At 32.1% G+C, this 15,427-nt stretch overlaps 1 protein-coding gene across 1 annotated transcript; it reads left to right on the top strand.

The window, feature by feature from the left end:
* The first annotated feature begins 6,897 nt into the window (after nt 1-6,897).
* LOC126892735 (uncharacterized) lies at nt 6,898-8,274 on the top strand. The gene has a single exon (XM_050662373.1). It carries the CDS (start codon nt 6,898-6,900, stop codon nt 8,272-8,274), a length of 1,377 nt encoding a protein of 458 aa, XP_050518330.1.
* The last annotated feature ends 7,153 nt before the right edge of the window (nt 8,275-15,427 follow it).

The following is a 15,427-nucleotide window of genomic DNA, read 5'->3' as shown; positions in this document are numbered from 1 at the left end:
CTGGAACAGGGGAAGCTTTAATTGTGGAACAGATTAAAAATTTGGAACGTCAGACTACAAAAACGTTCCATGTATTTTGTCGGACAGAACTTCCAATTGATTTGTTATAATTTCATTAAACTCTCATGCAAAAATCAGACTGGTGTTTATCACCAACTGGGCATTTTAATGGGTGGAACACGAAGAACATGTCAAATGACAGGAATTATATTGGTGATAAATATTTAGCTTTTATGGCTGTAAGGGAAGTGTCGTGGGAGTAATAGACAGACAAATTTTGCTTTTTCTGTAGAGGCAAATCCAAGTAAAAGAATTTGAAATGCTGCTAGAATACTTTCGTTTATGGTAAATCGGATTTTTAAGTTGGATATAAGTTGATCCGTACACTAAATAAAAATAGAAATAATCCCAATAAAAAATAAGAATAATTTCGTTCACTTATTCAAAAATAATAATAATAATTTGGGGATAAACTTGCTGCCTTAGTACCAAAGCCGAGGCAGTTTTGGGAGGGGTCCGGACCCCATGGACCCTCCTTTCGCTACGTGCCTGTAGTGAACCTAGTACTGGTAGATCTATAAAAAATAAACAGGCTGCGGTGGCTAGGCTACTTAGGGAGAATGAATAAGGTGGAACCGTCGAAACACATTTATAGCCAGAGACCAGATGGAGTGCGGAGAAGACGCAGGCCCGGAGCACGATTTAAGAACCAGGTGGAAGACGACTTGTGAGTGTTAGGAGTGCGAAATTAGAAAACCAAGGTGAAGATTAGGAAGGAATGGAAGCTGATCTGGGAACAGGCTAAGACCTACCATGGGTTGTAGAGCCAGTGATGATGATGATCAATAAACAAACAAAACAATATAGACCACAATATAAAAAACCATATAAAGATAATGAATAAAAATCAAATAAAAATAGAAAAAAACGATAAAATCCATTATAAAAGGTATATTTGTTAAAATCCCTAAAGAGGGCTACATCACAGAACAGAACTAGTTTTTGATCGGATGACCGATCATCATCAGTGTTTACCTAAAATGTGTATAACTTGATAAGATAATGCAAAGTATTTAAAATTTTATCTAACAATAAAACACTGAAAACGTTAGTTTTCTATACTTCCAAAAAATTTATGACAACTAAGTGACTACAGCTGTTTCGGCAGAGTGACTTTCTCAAGTGATATAGTTTACAATGTGTTTGCCTTTTTAAGTCTTTAACTGAAGAGGTTGAGTGGGGAGCTGTTTGTCTCGAGTGTGCCATTCAGAATTATATCCGTATTTTTCAATTTACTAATTTCCATAGATTCTAAAAAAGATAGCTTAAGGCCTTTATTTTGAATATGCAGAATTTGACACTCTTCATTGAAAGAATGATTATGATCTAGAAGGTGAAGTGCGTATGTAGGAGTGTCTGTTTTTCTATTGTTGAAAGCCCTTTTGTGTTCTGCTATCATGCTTTTATGCTAAGTTGTTGTTAGTTCTGAAAGCTGTTGTTATTCCTTTCTTTTTTATGTATCTGGCTATTTTTGTTGTTATCTTGCCAGTATATGTGAGAGGGCAGAATGTACTGGGTTCTTTCTGTGGTGGTGGATACACTAATTTCAGGACTTTCTTATGGTGTTTTTGGTTTAAAATTTTGTTAACTGTTTGTTCGTTATAGCCATTGTTTACTGCTATTTGTTTAATGATGTTTAGTTCTATCTCGAAGTTATTTTTTGTCATGGGAATTTCTGTCAGTCTATGTATCATGCTATGGTAGGCTGCTAATTTGTGTTGTGTAGGATGGGATGATGAATTGTGTATATTTGTGTCAGTATGGGTAGGTTTATGATATACTGAGAACTCACGTTTGTTGTGTAGTCTGGTAATCGTTACATCTAGAAAGTTTATGGAATTATTATGTTCTGTTTCTATTGTAAACTCAATAATACTACGAAGTGAATTAATGTATGATAGAAATTGGTCAAGGTTTCTGTTAGTTCCTGTAAAGCATATACTAGTATATCATCCACGTATCTCACCTAATATAAGAACTGTTAAAATACGGGGTATTTAGAAGTTCTTGTTTCAAGTTGGTTCATAAATATATCTGATAGCAATGGGCTTAGAGGATTACCCATAATAAGTCCTGCACTGTTGTTTGTGTACATTTGATTATTGAATTCAAAATAATCTTGATTTATGAAAATTTCAAAAAGGTGTAAAATTTCAGATGCAATGATCGGATTTGTACTCTTATGGTCTAAAAGATTTTTAACTAAAAAAAAAGTTTCTGTAGGAGGAACACAAGGAAAAAGATTTTTTACGTCAAATGAAATTAGTCTGTAGTTATTGGGCAATTGAAAATGTTGTATTTTATTAACTAGTTCTAGTGTATTTTTTACGGTGAATTTAGGTGAAAACAAACTAACGTGTTGTAACTGTCCGAAAACTTACATCGGTCAAACTGGCAGAACCTTTGACAAACGGATAGCAGAACACAAAAGGGCTTTCAACAACAGAAAAACAGACACTTCTACATACGCACTTCACCTTCTAGATCATAATCATTCTTTCAATGAAGAGTTTCAAATTCTGCATATTCAAAATAAAGGCCTTAAGATTTTTTTAGAAGGTATGGAAATTAATAAATTGGAAAATGCGGATATAATTCTGAATGACCAACTCGAGACAAACAGCTCCCCACTCCTCAACCTCTTCAGTTAAAGACTTAAAAAGGCAAAAACATTGTAAACTATATCATTTGAGAAAGGCACTCTGCCGAAACAGCTGTAGTCACTTAGTTGTAATAAAATTTTGTGGAAGTATAGAAAACTAACGTTTTCAGTGTTTTATTGTTAGATAAAATGAACTTCCATCAAGTAACGGTCGAATCCATCAATTATTTAAAATTTTGACTACGGTTTTAAAAAGTTATAAGTTATACTCACGTGAATCTAACATGTTAAGTACCAAAATAAAAAACTAAAAATAAGGAGACAAATTCTAACTCCAGACCGTTAGGAAGAGGTAGTATGAGACGGCCCTTGAGAAGATGGCGCAAAGTTGATAACACAACAAATACATCAACAAATGTGTAATGAAATGATGGTATTTTCGGAGGAAAAGTATTCCTGATGCAAACGGGGAAACACGTTTATAGATGTTCCATTTACACAGATGCATACAAAAATCAAAAACATTTTGTAATACTAGAAGTACAACAGGCAAGACTGTAGAGTTGATAAATGAAAGAAGTGGGTAAAAAATATAAATTATGTTATGTAGAAAAAGCAACACCAGAAATATAGTTGGTATAATTGCTAATAGAGAAATGCAAGAGAACGTGATAAAAATTGTAAGATCAAGTACCTAAGGGCAAACAGCAAACAAGAGTGTTTAACCCAGCCTGAGAAACTGCAGACCCTTTTAGAATGACATTAGGGTAATACATATCACCAGGGTGATATTAGGTAAGCACCCATTAGGTAACCCCTTTTTATACCATCTGAACCGCCTATGCTAGAGTAAAAATACTTTCAGCGATTATCCATGTATTGGTGTTATTGACAAATTTCTATAATACACCCCCATTTTTTTTCCGGAACCACCCCAAAAAAAGTAGAATTAATAAAGAAAATGAGTTTCTTGGAATCCTTCACACATGATGCCCTTTATTAAAATGCCTCATATATCATTTTGTGCACGGTCTTATTACCCATGTACGTACACCAAAAGCGATTTCTTGATGCAACCCCTATAGCCAAAAAAAATAAATAAGGGGGGTTGAAAGAAAATTTTTATTTTGCTTTTTAACCCATATGGACATATACTCCATCAATAAGTTTTTTCATAAATATATATAATTATTACAACATCCCTGCAGAAACTACCACCAACCTTGAAAATAAACTACAGAAACTACCCCTATCCCTTGGAGGGCATGTTTTTACGATTTTCTAATTACCTATACATTTTTTTAAAACAAAACTTATACAGAATTAAAGACCAGTATTTTTTCTACAAATAAGCTCGGCGGTTTTCCCCGATCGAGATCTGGTGCCAGTTTCTGCCCACCAGCGGTGCCAGTTTCTCCCCACTTTGGCTTTGATGTCGCCTAGCCATCGTTGTTGTGGTCTTCCTCTACTACGACTGTGTTTGCGTGGTCTCCAATGTACAATGTTTCTCGTCCACCTGTCGTTGTTTTGCCGTACCCCTGAAGCATGACAAATTTAATAAACATAAAAATATACTTAGACATTTTTGTTAGGTCTCAGAGAATTTAGGGAGTGAGTTCTTGAAATAAAATTAACTATAAAGAGAAAAAATAGTAATTGTTGGGCGCCATCAACAAATTAAAATATATTGCCATTATGTCTATATGAAAATTAAAAAAAGAAACTACTTGCAATGACATTCCATTGAATAGAAATCGGTACTTACCATTGATGTCTAACGAAACATAGGTATTCATTATTGAAGAAGGCAAGGAGTAAGTTCGGGAAGACTGAGGCATGGAGTTACGATGGTAGAGTATTTATAAAGAAGAATGATGAAATTAAAGTGATTACTTGCGAATAGGATCTTGACAATTAACGTGTGTGGGCTACTTTATACTCAAAGTTTCTGTAATGTGTATATTAGTGACTGATAAGTTTTTGTTGATAGTAATTTAGATATATTAATTTGGAACTTAAATTCGTTGATTTTGGTTTGTAGTGTATAAGAGGATAAAAATATTGATGTTGTTAATGAGTTACTTATAGAAAAACTGGATGTTTTAAATTATTTCAATTATTATTAATTATTTATATGGGAAATAAGCCACAATTAAAATGAAAAAAATAATTTTATTAACGTTTCGACGCCCAAATCGGGTGCCGTTGTCAAAATACTTAGATGAGATAAAATAATTAGATAAAACTTTAAACATAATCAAAACGAAATTAGAGAATGATAATACATTGGCAACTAGGACAAGACTAAATGTATCAGCTATAATGGAGTTATTGACATTATGTACCCATAATACCTATTTTCAACTAAACAATGAATTCTATAAACAAAATTTTGGTCTAGCAATGGGCTCTTCTTTATCTCCATTATTGGCTAATATATTTATGGAGGATTTCGAAACTAATATTATTTCTAAACAAAATTGAAAACCCACAATATGGTGGAGATATGTAGATGATGTGTTTTCAATATGGCCTCATAGATCAGAATTGTTGGATACGTTCCTGAATATTATAAACGATCAAGAAGAGACAATAAAATTTACAATGGAAAAGGAATACAATAACAGCCTACCTTTCCTCGATGTTTTGATCTCAAAGAAGGATATTGGATATGAGACTCAAGTGTATAGAAAACCAACACACACCAACAGATATCTCAATTACAAGTCAAATCACAACATCAACGTTAAAAAGGGAATCATTAAATCCTTATATGATAGAGCCAAAATTACTTGTTCTAACGAAAATTCCTTTTTAGCAGAAAAACAATTGTTAACATCTGTTTTATTAAAAAATGATTATCCTTTATCGTTTATAAATAAGGAATTGTCAAGATTGGATCGAATGGAACAGAACAACTTAGAACGGGATCCTACAACATTCACCAGAAATAATACGAGGAAAATATCAATACCATATATAAAAGGACTATCCGAGAAACTTAAAACAATAGGAAATAAATTCAACATTTCAACAACATTCAAAACAACAAACACATTGAGATCTATTCTATCTAAAACTAAACCTAACAATGATCAAGAAAGAACAAAGAATTGCATTTATAAAATACCTTGTGAATGCGAACAATTTTATTTAGGTGAGACATCAAGACCATTAGACGTTAGAATAAGTGAACATCAATCTTATATTAAAAATAGAGAATTTTAGAGATCTCAAATATGTCAACACGCATGGGATAATGAACATAGAGTTCAGTGGAGAGATTCAAGTATAGTCCTGAAAGAATCAGATAGTAAAAAGAGAAAAATCAAAGAAGCGGCTCTAATTATGCTAAATGAAACCAATTGTGTCGCAAATTCCTCGGTAGAATGCAGTAGGATGTGGTTACCCATACTGAAAGAGGAAGTCAATAGAAAGAAAATACCAAGATTAGTAAGTCAATAATATCGAGCTAGTACATATTTTATATTTTAGTATTACTTATATATCTAGTATTATTAATATTATTTATAATTTAAACATGTTACAAGTCAGAATTTGGTATTATTTTTTGAGAGTAAATTAATGTAAGACCAAATACTTACGATGTCGGGATAGTATCACAGGGTTTTTCCTGGTTTTCCCTTGTGATTTACTATGAAGTCTCTAACGCGAGAATTTTACTGTCGTTGCATTTGGTTGTCTTTTTAAAGACATATCACATGCTATAATTTTTTATGACGGATATTCTTGAGTTGGGGTTAATTTCATGTAATCGAATGAACTATCTTTCAGTAAGTCGTCCCAGGAACGCAACTCATAAATGTTGGCAATATCATTTTAAAGTCTTCTACTTTAAAATGTATAATATATGTCTGAATTGCCAATATAAATGAGTGAGATTAAATAAATTATTAGAAGAATTGTTTTGCTTAGCAACAACACTTTAGTTTATTTTAGTAATATTTTGTATTTTGGGCGTCGAAACGTTAATAAAATTATTTTTTTCATTTTAATTGTGGATTATTTCCCATATAAATAATTAATCATAAAAATGCCACAAGGAAATAGCTTCAGAACAAAATTTCAATTATTGTGTTAAGTTATTTGGTTTGTCAAAAATTTATGAAAAGAATTTACTACGGTATAGTAGAAATAAAATAGGTGTAAATAAATATATATTAAATAATAAATATAATATGATTAGGATTTGATATCAGGGGACAACTCAATTCATGAGAGGGACTCACATAAACTTTCAGAATTGTAGGGGACTGAACACGAAAACTGCGGAATTCTATAAAAATTGCTTGGAAGGTAATTATGATGTAGTAGTAGCTGTAGAAACATGGCTTCGGGAGGATATGGTTGATGGAGAACTAATTGGTATAAATGTATTTAACTTATTGAGATCTGACAGAAACCAGGAGATTTCTGGCAAAACTAAGGGAGGAGGAGTATTAATGGTAATAAAAAAGGAGCATAAGATTTTAAAAGTAACACAACATTGTTCATCTTTTGAAATTTTGGTTGCGGATTTAAAAATTAATAACAAATTAAGTATAAAATTAATTGGAGTGTATATTCCACCAGATTGTAAATTACATGACTATGCGAATTGCTTCGAATTGTTACAAACACATATTACTGATATTAATAACACGTTTATTTTTGGCGACTTCAATATTGCAGAAATTAAAGGAACCGAAAATCTAGATTTTACTAATGGAAGTGCTAAGTTTAAAAGTATGATTGAGTTTTTAAATTTTAATTCATTTTTGCTTTATAACAATGTAAAAAACTGGCAGGGCAAAACTTTAGATCAAGTAGTAGCATCTGCAGATAATATAAATAGTTGTAAGGTATGTCAAGAGCAGTTACCGTTAGTAAAGGAAGATAGATTACATCCATCTCTGGAAATTCAACTTTCATTTACAGTATCAAGTTTTAGACAAACAGATAAGTTAGTTGGTAATAGATTTAATTTTAAAAAAGCAAATTTTGATTTGATGTGTGATTTGATGAGAAATATGACGTGGGAAGCTGTAACAGAGGAAATAGAGGTAGATAAAGCTCTAGATATCTTTTACTCAAAAGTACTTAATATATTTGAAGGATCTGTACCACAATATAATATTTACAAGAATTATTCTAATTTTCCGAAATGGTTTACGCCTGATATCAAAAAGTTGCTCAAACAAAAAAATAATTTTAGAAAGTTAAGACATGTTTCAATTTATTTTAACAATCAATTTATAGAGACCAGAAAAAAACTGAAATCATTAATTAACATAGAGCACAGGAAATATATACGGCAAATTGAGGAAAATATAGAAAATGAGTTTAACAATTTCTGGAATTTCATTAATAATAAGAATTCTAAGTCTAATCAAACAGAAATATTTTATTTTGGGGGTAATGAGTTTGCGAAATATTTTGAATCTGTTTATTCTACCGACATTTCCAGCTATAACACTAATTTTACAAATATTATTAGTAATAACAATGTTTTGAATTTACCATCAATAACAAGCGTAGATTATGATAATGCAGTCAAAAAGCTGAAACCAAAGAAAGCTGCCGGTATAGATGGCATCCCCCGTATATTTTAAAGGCATGCCAAGAGTGGTTAAAGTTACCATTATTACATATTTTTAATCTAATAATAACTTATTCAAAATTTCCAGAAAAATGGAAACTATCTTCAATTACTCCAATATTTAAGGCGGGTAACAAAAGAGATATTGAAAATTATAGAGGAGTCGCTATTATGTGTGCTCCATCAAAAATTTTCGAACAAATATTGCATGCTCATGTATATAATCACGTCAAAAATAGTATTAATGATCATCAACATGGTTTTATGTCGGGTCGCTCGATAAACACAAGTTTTATTTCATTCACCGAGTCTGCAAACAATGCGTTAGAAAAACAATTGCAATTGGATGTAGTGTATACGGATTTCGAAAAAGCCTTTGATAAAGTAAAACACGATGTTCTTTTCAGAAAGTTATGTAATTTTGGCTTATCTGATAATCTAATAAAGTTATTTAAAAGTTATTTGCAGAATAGGAGTTTTGTTGTAAAACACAATGGAAATACTTCTGGTAAATTTAAGGCTAACTCGGGAGTACCACAAGGGTCTAATCTTGGACCACTTTTGTTCTTAATGTTTATAAATGATTTAGCAAACGTCATCCAGTATTCAGATTACTTATTATTTGCAAATGATTTTAAGTTATTCAAAATAATTCAAACTGTTAGGGATTGCGTAATGATTCAAAGGGATATTGAGAACATTTTATTATGGGGTGACAATAATAAGATCAAATTCAATATAAATAAGTGCTACGTTATGTCTATTACCCGTAAAAGAGAACCAATAGTATTTGATTATTTAATAGGACTGAATGTTTTAAAAAGGACCAGTGAGGTCAAGGATTTGGGTTTGATTTATAATAATCAACTGTCATTTGCTACACATATTGGTAAAGCTGCAAAACGAGCGAACCGTATGCTGGGTTTTATATGTCGACAAACTTGCGATTTTACTAGTATTAAGGGTATAAAAATATTATATAATACTTTAGTTAGACCAATTTTAGAATTTGGTTCCATTATTTGGGGACAACAACCTCAAGTACATTTAGAGGCACTAGAAAAAGTTCAGAATATGTTTCTTCGTTATTTGTATTTCAAAAAACATCATCGATGGCCTGATTATGGAACCATAAGATCAACCATGCTAAGGGAAGAATTTGAAGTTTTGTCTTTGACTAGTAGGCGCAAATTTGTAATGGCAATGATTTTATATAAAATAATTAATAATATTTCAGGTACAATTGATTTACGAATGCGGATACCATTTAATGTTCCTCGAAAAGCAACGAGATATCAGTTGTTGTTTGGAAAAATAAGAACATCTGTTTGCTCTCCTCTAGAGGCCATGTTGAAACTAGCGAACAATATAAATTTAGTAAAAAACATTGATTTTACAATGTCAGTTGGTTGCTATAGACGTATAGTGCAAGAGCACTTTAAACTAGTAGATGGATAATAGATATCATTAGTCTAGCTGTTTTTGTGTTAAAGTCTTCTATATCTGCCTATCAATAGTTGTGCTAATGACTGTATATATTGTTTATATTTGTTATATAAAGTTTATGATTATAACTGTCCATGTAAAAAGGTTTTAGGACCTGTTTGGATTTTTATAAATAAATAAATAAATAAATAAATGTCTGAGGTAGTCCGTATTTTTTATTACAATAAGGATCAGAGATAGATTGTGCAAAATAAAAAGACATATAAGTTTAAAACATATTCATTGTTTATTTATATAAAAAAAGTTAAAAGGCAAAACTGAATTGTTAAGAAGTGAATAAACATATTAAGTCCTTCGCATTTTCAAAAGTTCGAAGAAAAAGAATTAAACAGTTTGTTACAAATACCAGACCTGATGATCTGCGGTGGTGCCGTGAGCTGCTGGCCTCTTGTAGCTCGCCTGGAGCTCTGGTAAAGCGATACGGCGACACTTCACTTCACTTTACAATTTCTGATCGAAAGTACTATTACACAAATTGGTTTTTTATATGAAAGATTAAAATTCCAGAGTCTTATTTTATATTTGAAAAAAAAGTAACTGCTTATTTTGATTATTAGTGACACATTTCATCAAATTGATGATAAAAAATTAGTTTGAGCAATTGAACCTTAGTTAAAAGATCGGAACCACGTCCCGCGAAGATTGAATTAAGTTATTCTTGGAAAAGGCATACTCTACTAAAAGGCTACTACTAGAAACTATATCATTTATTTCACCGGAACAACAACACCAGAAAATGCCGGTATGGTATTTACGGCAAACACATCACTCCTGCTACTTTCACTAGGGAATCTATACAAGATTCCATCTGAGACTAACTTCGGCACAGACAAAGAGAACTGGACTCTTCACTGCATGTCAGCTCAAACTTAACTCTTTGCCAGACCAAACTTAACTAACCCTTTCAGTTCTCCTTCAAACCCAGGTTCCTTCTCTAAAAAAAAAAGAATTCACCTCCTACTTCGGCAACCATCAGATACATTATTCAATAAGAATAAACCAACCATTTTTTTGCCAATAATATAGCGTGATAATGATAATAGGAACATCCCACCGAAACTAAAACTATTCTTCCTAACCAATGAAAAAACGCTCACTTTCCGTAAACAGATTTTTCGTTCTCTCCGAAACTGCTGACTCTATTCTAACGGCGAATTTTGAGAATTCAGACACTTGAGAATTTTATCAACAATATATACGTTATCCATTTCGACATTCCAGCTCTAACATAAACATTTACCAGACTTTTGTCTCACAAAGTCATTAAATCCTTTTGATAACTAGCCGAAGAATAAACACGTGCTCGTTCTTAGTATTTGAACGGCAAACGAAAAACACCATATCGTCACAGATCATGGGATATATGAAAAAAGGTTTCGCGTTCTAACACTTGCATCTAATTTATTCGTCACGACAGGACCTGACCTGATATATTTATAAGACGGTAAATTTGAGACTGTTACACCACGTGTCTCACCCAGTTCCATTTCATTCTTCGAATTACATCTTTCACCTTCGTCCTGCTTCGCACGTCCTCGTTTCGTATATGTTCTCTCAGAGATACTCCCAACATAGCTCGTTCGATTGCCCTCTAGGTTGTTCTTAATCTATTGGCTGACAACTCGGTAAGTGTAATCAATTACTATTGACTGTAATACATCCAACTCCCACAGAAATCTGGAAGCACGTTGTCACTAGCGCCACTGTCGGCTTGCGGTGAAACTACGTTGTGACAACGTAAAATTTGACGTAAACATTCAAATTTAATTTTATAAATTTTTGAATAACAAGCTAATTTTGCAAAATTAAATTAAAACAAAAATAGTTCAAACACTTATACAAAAACAATAATAAAGCAATTTTATAAATGTAAGGTTAGATTGCTCTAGTTATCACCGCTGACCGCTAGATGGCGCTATTTTTTGCTTCCTCAAATGTAATGGGAAATGTCAAGAGTTGTATGTATTACAGTCAATAGTATTTGGTGTAGCGGTCTCCATTTCATAAGTCGTAACTGGTAGAATACAACTTTTGAATACCCCTGAGGATAGATTAAATAATTATTTAATATGTAGAATATTAACTGAGCTATATTAAGCAGATATACAAAAATAAACAAGAGCGATTTCTTAGTTATTGAGTTTCACCTAGTTAGGAACTAACACTAATCCTATTGACCCAACACTATTTCAGTAATTTTCAGAATTTTACTATTTTAAATTATTTGTATTCTTAGTACAAGTTTACCGTGTTATGTAAAAATCGTTCGAAAAATAGTCATATGTTAAATTAGTTTTTGGAAAGCAATAAAAATTAGCTCAATTCAACATTCATCGTAGCTTTCCTTTTAACCTAAATTCTTTGGCGCGTGACCTACGAACCGCCTTCACACGATCCAGAACCTCTGAAGAACTTCCGTGTAAGTAGTTATTTCACGACACTTGGGACCCCTCAAAGAGAATTCTCCCTTTGCTCGAGCCGACCCGAACGTTGTCGCCAGCGAAATGTGAAATTTTACAAATTACTCAATGGAATCAACTCTTTTTATGGTCTATGCACTCTGATTTTGGAAAAGAGATACTCCAAATTTCGAGAACCTTTTTTGATTATTTGGACTCTTGTTTTGTACAAAAATTGCTCTTCCATAAATAAAAGCGATGGGACTAGCTGAGTTGCTTATTATTAGTATTTCGGAATCATTGGAGTTTATATAATTTTGTCGTATGAACAGCAATTTTAGGAAGAACAGTCAGTGATTCCAAAAAAGATATTTATTAGTCAAAAATTATGATCATCGAAAAAAAAGGAATCTTAAATATAATATTAAATATGGAACAAATAAAGTAAGGAACGAATAAAGTAAATAGAAGATACAATGGCTAAACACGAAAAAAAAGAAGAAAATTATACATTATTTATCTTAGATAAACCTGACAGAAAAGCAATAACATGCCGTAATATACATATTCAACGAAATTTACTACACCGGAGAAATTCCGAAAGAATGACTATATCTGAGTTTATCCCAATATTCGAAAATCCAACGCATTGAAATGTGAGGAATTTAGAACGATAAGTTTAATGAACCACGTTTTAAAAGTTTTCTTGTGAGTAGTGTTGCCAGGTCCGATTCGTTTTTAATCGGTACATAAGCAAAAACAAATCGGGATTTAGGGTTGTAGATCGGGACAAATACACAACAATAGCCCAGTAAATGACCGTTTTGGAGTGTAATTTGCAGAGTCAATTCCGAATTGATTGAAAATGTGGTTTAAGGTTCTACTTAGGTACTGTCTACTTCAAAGTTAAACTAGTACCGTTGGTTGCTTTTACTGGGGGGTGACATATATAGTTACCCCTTCTCGGGGGTAACAAAATGCGCGTTTAAAGTAAGTCCCAAAATAGATCAACTGACTAACTCTAAAAAACTTTTGTTCTATATAATTTTTAAACTAAGTCAGTACTTTTCGAGTAATTTTATCGAAAAAAATATTCTTAGCAAAAATGTAGCTTTTAAAAAAGCAAAAAAAATTGTATGTTCAGAAAGTCTATAAAACCAGTAAAAGCAAAGTTGTAGCTCATCAAAAATACGTTCTTATTCGTCAAATTCCAAATCGAATTTTTCAACTTGAAAACCAAAAAATTAAGCAATTTTCGGACAAACCCTATTATAATTTTTTAAAGTTTTTAAAAAAATTTTTAATTTTGGTTTATATAAAAGTCTCCAGCATTAAAACTAAGCGAGTTACGCTCAAAATAAAGTTGGCCCCTTTTTTGATAAAAAAAAATCGTGAAAATCTCCCCCTATTTAGCACCGTAAATACAATTAATCGTTACCGCTTTACCATTTACTTTATATGGGTAGTATTGTGTATTGTTTATACGATCTGAAAGGTTTACCAGTTGGGAGTGCTTAGTTTTGAAAAAAAATGGTTTTATAATAAAAAAAAATTTCCTAAAGTATTGGAAAATGCCCTTTTTTCAAAGTTACTTGAAAAGTATTACGGATACTAAAAATCTCAAGGAATAAAAAGTAGGTAGATTTGCTTTTATAAATATGATAGATTCATTTTGTTTTTCTGTAAGACAAAAATTGGTTAATTAAAATATGGCTGTTCATATTTTGCATAGACTTGTGATTAGTGACTCGTTCAGGCCCTTTCAACCATGTTAAAAATACTACATAAGTAAAGTAAATTGTTTGTAAAGCGGTAACGATTAATTTAATTTGGGGTGCTAAGTAGGGGGAGATATTCACGATTTTTTTACCCAAAAAAAGGAGTCAACTTGATTTTGAGCATAACTCGCTTAGATCCTAGAAACTTTTTTAAAACATAAAAATAAAGCTTTATTAAAAAATTTTTAATTGGGCTTCCCCGAAAAGTGCTTCATTTCTTGGTTATTCAGGTTGAAATATTTGATTTGGAATTTGACGAATAAGAACGTATTTTTCATGAGCTACAACTTTGCTTTTGCTAGGCCTATAGACTTTACGAGTTCACAATTTTTTTCATTTTTTCATATTATACTACATTTTTGCTAAGAATATTTTTTTCGATCAAATACTTTTTGAGTTATTTTGAAAATCGCCTGAAAACGTGATTTTTGTGTCGAAAAGAAACATTTTCAATCGTAAATAAGTCAAAAAGTATTAACTAAGTTAAAATTCTATAGAATTAAAATTGCTTAGAATTAGTCAATTTATCCATCTCCGGACTTATTTTAAACGAGCGGTTTTTCACCCCCAACTAGGGGTGACTGTCACCCCCGAGTAAAAGCAACCAACGGCACAAGCCGTCCAAATTTTCATGCAATTCGGAGTTGATCCTGAAAATTACACGGTATCGCCGTATTTCCCGTTCATTTACTGAACTACAAGGTGTTTCTATAGTCTGTATTTTTTAATCCTACATAATAATAATATTCAGACGAAATTACAAAAAAAATCATAGATTAAGTAAATTATTAATTTTTTATTAAAATTATATTTTTTTCGATTTTGCCGCTTTTAGGAGTGCCTTGTTTTTATAACATAGTTATAAAATTTACTGCAAGTCCTCCTGAAATAGGTTTTCGTGGGTGAAAATCGGGACATTTAGTGTCCCGATCAGGTACAAATCGGTACGCGTCCCCAGACCCCTGAAAATCGGGACGTCCCGCGCAAATCGGGACACCTGGTAACGCTACTTGTGAGTGATCCATGAACGTGTCTACATAAAACTATGTAGACGATAGCATAACAGGAAACCAACTGAGATTTGAAAAATGCTTTGGCACCAGAGAGGCATTATTTACTATACAAACACTCATATAATGGTGTCGAGATGTGAACTGTGACATATTCATATGTCTGGTTGATTTTGAGAAAGCCTTCGACAAAATACAACACAGAAGGCTTGAGGTATATAAACATAATCAAAGAGCTCAATAGATCCAACAAAACACGAATAAAAACCACACACGGGCTCTCGGAAAAAATCAAAATCAATGTCGGCATTAAACAAGGGGACAGCCTCAGTCCATGCCATGAAGTTATAGGTATTGTCATAGCCACCTTTACTTAACAAGCCATGAAGTTGAAACTTGGCAACATCTATTGGTAGACCGATTAATTCTGACAGTTCTCATTTGTTTTTAAATAATTTTCACTGTATTTACAG

The sequence above is a fragment of the Diabrotica virgifera genome, chromosome 1, assembly GCF_917563875.1.
Source record: "Diabrotica virgifera virgifera chromosome 1, PGI_DIABVI_V3a".
Taxonomy (NCBI): Eukaryota; Metazoa; Arthropoda; class Insecta; order Coleoptera; family Chrysomelidae; genus Diabrotica; species Diabrotica virgifera.
Note: the sequence above shows the minus strand (reverse complement) of the source record. Positions and strands in the feature narration are given on the sequence as shown.